This window comes from Notothenia coriiceps, unplaced genomic scaffold (assembly GCF_000735185.1).
Source record: "Notothenia coriiceps isolate Sejong01 unplaced genomic scaffold, NC01 NC01_scaffold00029766, whole genome shotgun sequence".
Lineage (NCBI taxonomy): Eukaryota > Metazoa > Chordata > Actinopteri > Perciformes > Nototheniidae > Notothenia > Notothenia coriiceps.
Genome location: NW_011362467.1, coordinates 66,043 through 75,481, shown reverse-complemented (window position 1 = coordinate 75,481; position 9,439 = coordinate 66,043). Strand labels below are relative to the sequence as shown.

The 9,439-nt window shown below is 40.1% G+C and overlaps 1 protein-coding gene across 1 annotated transcript in view; it reads left to right on the top strand.

Moving 5' to 3' along the window:
- The window catches only part of LOC104959042 (disintegrin and metalloproteinase domain-containing protein 12-like), a 73,216-nt gene that overhangs the window by 29,698 nt on the left and 34,079 nt on the right, over nt 1-9,439 (top strand). Inside the window, exons 4-6 of the mRNA XM_010786893.1 lie at nt 2,917-2,995; nt 6,978-7,054; nt 8,153-8,339. Of these exons, the coding sequence (XP_010785195.1) occupies nt 2,917-2,995; nt 6,978-7,054; nt 8,153-8,339 (343 nt within the window). The remainder of the gene's footprint in view (nt 1-2,916; nt 2,996-6,977; nt 7,055-8,152; nt 8,340-9,439) is intronic.

Sequence of the window (9,439 nt, the reverse complement as noted above, 5' to 3'; positions counted from 1 at the left end):
GTGTGCCTTGGCAGTCTCTGTAAATGGGGGGCAAGACCCCCCATCCCCTCCCTTCTTCCATGCCTCATTAACTTCCGGCTGATTGATAAACATTGAGCCGCTGCTGTCACTCGGACGGGTGGTTTGTGGAATTAGAAGCATGATGTATTGGTACATCGTCCCAATGGGATGAGATGAACGTACAGGTGTTGTCCGCTGGGTTACATGCATTAGAATGTTTTCTGTACATTTCTTTCAACCCTTGTCTACATTATGTAAATGGTACCTCTGTGCTGTGCTGTATTGCATGTTTGTAGTGCAGATTGCAACTCTAATTTGTGTAGTTTATCATGTTCTAGCCTGTTCAGGGATCAGTTTGTCTCAAAGCAATAGCCAGGTGCCCATATAACATTGGATTAGCTTTTCCCTTCTGTTCATACTGAACATTAAACATGTATTCTTAAACCACTTCCAAGGTAATTGATGGTGGAAATACTTTAGTCATTACGCACAGGGGTTAACCGTTGTTGCCAGGAAACTGTCGAATGTTGGCACCCATTACAACCCGTGCTGTGAAACTACTCTCCATTTGAGTTATCAGCCAAAGAATGCTAGCTCTAAGTTAACCTTAGTTAAGATCAGCTAGGCTGAGGTTACCAACCAAAGAATGGTAGTGGGATACCTCTCATTAAGTACCACTGGCCTCACATTTAGATCAGTCATCTGTATGATGCCACTCAGTCCTATTTCTGAGATGTCAGTGATGGCCAAGTCTACAGGAAATTGGAGAACGTGCAAGTAACAATGAAGAAAGGGAATATAAGTAACCTTCATCTACCATTGCTAACAGTGCAATAACTTCAGTTGGATTCAGTTGGACTAAGGTGAAGTTTCTTGGTTCCATGTGTCCGCAACATGTTTTCATGTTTCATTCCCAGACTCTCCCAGAGTGTTACAGGCTGAAGCAAACACAATCACCACACTGGATTGTCCTGTCCTGTCTTGTGGGCAGATGTTGAGGTTGACTGTCCAACTGAGAGTGCAGACCTAATTAAGACTGAAGAAACACATCATTTTATTTGGCGCTCTCTTCTCTTTGGCCTCGCTTTGATCCAATGATTATTACCAGCTCTTTGGCTCTGTTCTAGAGGGCGGGGAAGTATTGTATCTCATGCCGACAGCTCCCAAACAAAATAACCCCCCTCCCCAGGTTGTTACAGCTGACACTCCCAGCTGGGTTGTCAGCGGTGAGGTCAGTAAGAGAATCCAGCTGCATGCTGAGGTTTGTTCCTCTGCTGTGGATTAGCACCAGCCAACCATCTGCTGGTGTCCTGTGGTTTATTACTGTACATGTACTCGCTGTATGTACAATACATGGACACTCATCCTCACGTATACAAATCATGAACACAAATACACATGCTAATGCTGCAATAATCAGCCCAGGAGGGGGTCCACATAGCTTTTTCTTGGTAACAACTGTAGGTGAAAAAAAGGGCAGCCATCATTGTAGATGTGCTGTACATTGTTCATTGTCGTTAAGGTGACATTTCAGCGCAGTTTGGCGGTTATGTGGTATACCAAAATCAATCTTTTGAGTGTCAATGATAAATGACCTAAAAAGTCTTGAAAGCTCTTCAGGATCTCTGAAAGGTTTGTAGTTTGCTGCTCTTGAGGACACCAGATTTAGTGATACAAATCAGTAACTATTAAAACATTCTGTGAAATGCAATGTCAGATAGTTGTAAATGCATTTGCTTTTGGGACAAAATATTGAAAGGTTAATTATTGACCGTAGAAAACAGCAGCTTGACAAATAAATGATATACACAATGTCCAACTCATTTGTTTTATCAGTGCAATTAATAACAACTAAACCTTCTCAGTGACAACTTAGCAACTCCCTTATGATGGTCATTAGATGTGATTTATAGCTTGTAATCAACAAGTAAGTGGGACCTTATCTCAAGATGTTTTTATTAAAAAAAATCTTCTTGCAGAATGAAAATGCCATTAGAAGGAATTAGCACATATGTCATAATGGCCTATTTTCCTAGAATTTCTTTTCCAAAGATCAGGACGACCACAGTTAAAAGTTGGTTAGAGTACTGATGCCATTTTGTATCTCTTGGTAGCATTTATTCTTTTCATATCTCTTCATGTACAGAAGACATGCTTTTAACATCATGTTGACTAAGACTACAGGGAGCCTTTGCTTCACAGTAAAAACCTTGGAAAGCTTTAATTGTGAAGTAGAGATAACAAAATTGAGTTTGCTTTGATGAAGACAAATGAGAAGGCAGTAGGTATCACATTAGCAAGGTATTGCTGTAATCTTTCTTGGCCTACATGGTAGTGACCCGTGAACAGGAAGAAAGAGAGAGCAGTGCGAAGGTTTGCCCGCAGCAGAGTTTCGTTGTGTTGATGTATTGAGCTTTCTAGATATAAACTGTAAATGGATCGCTTGGTAACCTCAGAGAGTCACTTCGTAGTCTTATTGATTCCCGACTGTAACTAAAAATGACTCCTTCACTGCTTTCCTGTCAACATAATCTCCTCCTTCTTGCTTTCATCAGATAACTCTATTATGTCCATCTGCTCATTGTTTGCCATTGTCTGTAATGTGTGAGCTAATAACTGTTCTACCATATCACATGGAATGAGTTATGGATTGATATTGGATGCTTCTTTATGGTGCTTGCATATGGTGTGAAAGTAAACAGAAAATGTAACAGCAGCCTTTAAAAAAAAATCTAATTTGTTTTCTTGTAGCCTACAGGTGCTTCAATTCGATCTATACTAAAGCAGGGTTACATTTTAAATCACATCAAACTGTTTACTTTTCATGCAAGTCTGGCCTAAGACATTGTGATTGATTTTTCAGGATAAAGCCCCAGAGGGTCATTTCTGTTTGTTTTCTTTGTTTATTCTTTCTAGGGGGCTGTTTTCAAGTAACTATACAGAAACCCATTACCTAGAAGACGGCATTGCAGTCACCGGCTCGGACAACTTCACGGTATGTTAAGAACCTTTTATTTTCTGTTTCTTTATCGAAGCTGACACTTCTCTTCACTACCCACCCAGCAGCTCCTATGGATATCGGGCTGCTGTGGACCCGTACTTCCTGTCGGGTTCTGCTCCATTGTGCTTTTGTTAAGGTCAGCAAGGAAGTAATAAAACATTGATACCGCAGTTGGACCCACTTTTAAACCGCCAGGAATTGGGTCTTCTTGCGTATGAGGAAGTATATTCATATTTGATGGAATAAAAGGCGAACAGAGGTCAGAGAGCCAACTCCGATTTAGGAAGCGGCTCATGTGTTTTATAATGGATGGACTTCAAACCATCTCAAAAAATGCTTTGTAACGCAGCTCTGCACGGATATATTAAACTAGTGAACATCTAAGTGCTCTTCAGAAGTCACACTTACTGTAAAATATTCATCACCCATCATTGCGTCATAAGACTCGTGCTTGTAAAACTGAGATAAGAGAATAAAATAGTTTTCAGGGTGCAACGTCAGATTTTCTAATGTATAATTTTCAAATATATTCTCTTTTGAGCAGTTTATGAGATAATTAATTATATATTTTACTTAATTTATATCCTATTTCTCCAACCATACAAGAGTTTTGGTCTTAATTTCCTGTGATTTGCTAGGAATAAATATAGCTCATCTGTTCGGCTTTCAAATACAATGGGTCTTTGAAAACACATTTCATGCATCCATAAATGTTCCATGCATTTCCCAGGTTAGAGAACAGCGAGACTATTAGGAAACTATGTGTAGAGCACTCTGTAATGAATGAGAATGATTTGGCAGCACCATGTGGAACACTTTCTACGCCTCAAAGCTTCCACCTGCTTGCCTGATTTCAGTGATTTGATCATCTGCTGTTTGGAAAGCAATTAAGCGTCAATTTTTTGTTCAGATCTCCAGAAAGCATATTAATAGACATCCTGCGAGGTCTGTGTACAAAATGCCTGGCCTACTTATGCTGAAAATTCATAAAAGGGGAGATTAATATAATTCAATAATAGCCAGCCCACATAGTGAAAGGAACAATTCTTTCCTCTTGAGACTGCAATGAGACCAGAGCTGGTGCCATCAGCGGCTCTGTCACTCATCAGAATTACCGCGTTACCAAAGGACAAAGACAAAGAAAGAGTTGAGGCGGGTCAACTTTAGGAGACACTGAGAGGCAATAGCTGGCACATGGCATCAATGAGCGGTTGGATGGACTAATTGGTGTAGGGCTTCATTATCAAGATAGATTAATCACTAAGTCCTTCAAATACTTGGTGTTAGTGAAAAATGTTATCACCATGTCCAATAGAGTGGTGCAGGAACGAGTCCTAAAACCCGGAAGTGATGACACAAATTTAAGAGACGGACCACGTGTTGTTCTACGACATTAAATACATCAGCAGTGACCCCACTGGAGATTTTTTAAGAGTTTACGTGTCTGAAAAACGATGGTTGTTAACAAGTGGCTGAATAGGACTACAGAAGTTGTCGATGACGTTGTACGTCATTACGCCGAACTCGTCATTACGGCGATTAGATTTATGATTCGAAAATTATAAAAGTAGGGTAGACATGTGGATATTATCCGGCTGAACAAAACGTGCATTTATCAAAAAGGTTCGTGTTCCACAGATTTAATTTTGTACAATATTCCAAAATCCTATGGAGAAATCCCATTGCTTTTTTGTCGAGGGAACCCATGTGCAGCTTACTTCCGGGTCGGCCTAACAAAAATGGGCCATCACTGCACCACTCTATAGCCCAAGATTTTGCCTTTATATTGATTGTTTTTTTCGTGGATAAAAAGCCCAAACTATCCAAATGATGAAGTAACGATGTAAAACAAAGGAAAGCAGCATATCCTCAAGTGTCATTTATGCCTCGTTTGGATCAATTCATTTCCTAGCCATAATCTTCTGAGCACCTGTTCTGCATTTGATGGATGGGTGGATTAAAAACAGAATGGACGCACCGAAGGCTAGCTGCCAGTATCTACCTACTGAGTGTCTTGGGAACTAACAGACGTCTTTTGACCTTCGTACTTCCTCTCATTCCTCTCTCATGACCACAGCTTGGGAGGGTCTTTTTAAATGGAAACGGCCAGATCTTTTTGAGGCTGATCCAAAGTTAATTTATTTATCCTGCCTGCAGGGAGGAGACTGATATAGTGATCTGGGCAAGTATCTGGAGGGTTCAGTAGTGTGTCAAAGGTAAGGTACTGTTGGGGTTGACTTCAGTGTGAGTCAGCCCTCCCTCGGTTCCTGTTTTCGTCCTCTCCCTTTCTCACTAAAGTCCACACACAATGCAATAAACGAGTGCTGTAACAAACACTACTGGGGATATGAATCACTAGCATGGTTCTTAGAGCGTTAACTTAGAATAATAAATGCAGTATGATAAACAATGTGATGTTCACACCCGACCTTGCCTCCTACAATAATCTGGGTATTAGTTATTAATCTTTCTTATTCCAGATATGAAGGCGTAAGCACTTTCCTTTCTCATTTATTTCTGCCGAAACAAAAAGTCTATTCATATCTTTCATATCGATGCATCACTGTCATGATCTCATCAAAGAAACATGAGGTGGTAGCATTAACTTGGCACACTAAATCCAGCCCTGCTCCTCCTTGCTACACTAAAATGTCATAATTCATGTATTGGGCTGTCCTTTCTTTGCCTTTTTACCTTGCTGTAATGGATGATTCTCTTTCAGTGCACCTCCAGGTAAATATATGGAAAGTGGCCAAACAGACAAAGCTCTCAAGGCTTTGGGTCTGTTTATTCAACGTCCTCTAAATAAGATATTGTCCTTTGGGCGGTAGGTTTTTGTTTTGATAGCTAAATCCATTTTTCAACCTGTCCCTAAAAAAAATCATGTTTATATGACAATTAAGTGTATAGCCAAATATGTTTGAATAAATGTTAGTGCTGCATGGATTATTTAGTGATATAAAGTCTTTCCAGTCCAATTGGCTTTTATTTGTAGTATTTTAACACAGTTAGTTGTGCAACAAAATGTATGTTTAAGTTCTTTGAATATGTCCAAATTTCTCAAAGCAGTATTAATGTTTATTTTTTGTTGTAAAAACACCATTGACATGTTATCACTGTAGAAAGTTGTTAATGCAAATGCACAATCTTAACAAACAAAGTATCTAGCAGACATTAAGCAACATTAGCATTCCTTTGGGTTCATGTTTCTGGCAATCCAAAGTGTTTAGGTCCAGGAAATCAATCTCTGGACTGTTAAGTGTGTGGCTTTCTTAAAGATTCAGCTTCAATAAAGGCACTATCAATGCTGTTTATAGTGAGAACACTTTAATTTGATTATTTTGGTCTAATTTTAGAATCACTGTGAAAAAGTGCTGTAACGCAAAAATAGGAAAGGATCCTCTTTAAAACCAGAAACTCATTTAGACTCTGAACATGTGAAACAAGCAGTTTCTCGAGGTTAGCCACCTTGCATTGGGCCGGACATTTAAATGTACTGCCTGCACTCTATATTTAGAGGGGTGTAAAACTCATTTCCTTGTTTTCCAGAACAGGGTGGCAGTAGGGTTGGTTAGACCTCACCTGAGCGAGGCCTTGTAACTGAAGGCTGTTTTCACTCTAAACCAGACGCTTCCTCCCCACCCTCTCGCTACCAGGCCTGGTTCAATAAACATGGGCTTTCTTCACTTTTGTTACTCCCTTCTGCAGCTTGACAGGTGGTCCCTGAAAGCTGGTACCTGGGAATGCAGCCGTATGCAAAGATTGTGCTGGGAAATATGATACGCTGCACAGATTTCAACTATCATCAGCCTGTTGGAGAGTGAATCGCTGCTTTCTAGCAACAAAAGAGTCAATCTGGTCATATTTCACGGTGATCAGGGGGTACAGCTGTGACATGTTTCGTGCCACACTGGTGGTCCCATCCCTTTGTCCTGAGTTTTAAATACTGAAAAACGTTTTGTTTGTGCTCCTTCAGGCAAACTGCTACTACCACGGTGAGGTGGAGGGACATGTCAACTCGGACGTCAGTCTCAGTACCTGTACTGGTATAAAGTAAGTCTAGTCTGTCAGACATTTATTCATTTTGTCATGGAAGAAACAATGGTCTAGTGCCTTTGTGATAAACTACAGAAGTAGCCAGACAGCCCATACATGTATACTTGCCATTGTTACTTATTTTCCATATATCTCCAAATTAAGTCTCCAAATTGTTGTTTACAACCTCTCACAACAATTATTTTCATCAGCACAATGACATCAAAACCATTAAAATCGTCACCAAAGCTATGAAAATCCAATCCAGGGTCGTAATAAACCGAAATTATGCCTTTAGTCTGACTCAAGGCCAAGTCATAAGTCTCAAGTGTACAACTCTGAGAAATGGCGTGTCAGCAGAACCCAGTAAATAATTAATTTTGCGACATTAATACATTGAGAAGTCAGTCTTTATATGCTGTTGAAAAGCAGTAAAGTTGACATATTGTAAGGCTTTAGACAAGTGAGGATTTTTTGTGTTGGAAACACTCTGTTTGCAGATGTCAAACAGGAGTAATGATTGCAGTAATATCATTGGACACCATCAGGAATGTTATCAGAAACCAGCCAAACTTCTACACCCTCCGCGGATGATTCGCCTGATTGTAAAGCCCTCGCTGTGGCCCTTTGTTTTTAATATTTATTTCAGTTTTTCTATAACCTGTGAGCACAATAATATATGCACATAACTGTTTTTGACAGAGCTACACATTGCCCGGCTCACAGAGACAAATTGTTTTTGGTTTAATGTTGGCAATGCTGAGGCTTCTTTTTTGGGAGGGGGTTAGTATGAGTTCATTGGATTGTGAATATTGAAGGTCCGTGAGAATCTCAGAGTTTATCCAGATTCTCTGCATGAGTCACTTTAAATTAGAAAGGCCACGGTTAAACCATGAGAAAAATTAAGGAGGAGGAAACAATGGGATTCTAAGATATAGAACTCTATATATAATACTGCAGTCATCACATTGATGTAGCATCTGTAGTTTGTCACACAAACGCCATTGTTACTTTTATTTCAGCTAGATTTGCTAAACAATATTATTTGCTGCACAATACCAGTGTTTGAATTCTGAAAACATGAACAGAATTGTCTTACGTTTCCTTTCTATTCAGGGGTTTCATAACTCTTGAAGGCAAATCCTATGTACTGGAACCATCTGCTGATCACTCCGATGGGACTCACTGGATCTACACAGCTGAACACCTCAATTTCGCTCCTGGCACCTGTGGCCATGATTTCAACATAACCTACCCCATTGAACATGCAGACAGCAGTCCTTTCAGGGCTTTCAGCACAAGGGTAAGGATCATTAAACTGTCTGCCTTTTATCACCGGTAAACTGACGATTTCAAAGAAAGTTTCTGTCTTCAAGATTTCTTACTTATTTTTTCGGCATTTTGTCCTTTCATAACTACTTCATAGCTCATGGTAAGCAAATCACCAACGTTTACTAAAGAGAAGACATTTTCTTCAAGCACTCTCAGATACAACGAAGGGAAAATGTATTTTTAAGGCCTGTAAATTGTAAGGCCTCTTCGACATGTCAAACTGGTCCACTAAAGATAATGCACTTCTTCTTCTTCTTTCGTGTAACGTCAGAGGTCCAACTCGGTGTCGTGTAGCCATGCCCGCATCTCTGGTCCTAAGTCGAAGAGGCTGGCTTCCGAGGGTGGTCTATATAAAGGGCAGGTGGTTATTATATGTTCGGCAGTTTGTTCAGGGTCACCGCACTCGCATGAAGAACTGTCTGCCAGGCCCCACTTCTTCATTGATGTTTTGAAGCGACCGACCCCAGTTCGTAGGCGGTTTAGTGTGGTCCATTGCCGGCGTGGTAGGTCATCTCCTCCTATGGCGCGATCTCCTGGGTCCCAGATGTAGCGATGGATGCGCTGATGCGCTATAATGCACTGAAAAAACGTTTCTATACCCTAAAGAAAGCGTTTTTATTCTGATCGTGTTAGCATTGTCACCTCACAGGAACTTTTAATCTGCAACCTGGTGGCGGAAGTGATTTTGTGAAGAGTTTGCATACCCTTCCATTCTGATGAATATGATGATACTTCCTGTGGATCGTATATAGTGAACCAGGTGTAATCCATGTATTTTCATTATTTCAAACGTGAGATGAGAGTGTTGAAAAATGTAATATTTTCCAATTACAACTTTTCTAATCTCCGATATATATTTAATAACTAATTAAGCCCTGTATGCTCTTTCATTCAGCTTTCCGTTGTGTTTTCCATTCCAATGTTTAATTTGTAGTCTCAATCCCACTGTGAAAAGGCTGTGATGCAGAAAATCTTGTATTAACCAGCTGCGGTGAAGAAAGTTATTTTCTTATTATCCACGCCATGAGGGAAGAGTATTGTGTGTGTGTGTGTGTGTGTGTGTGTGTGTGG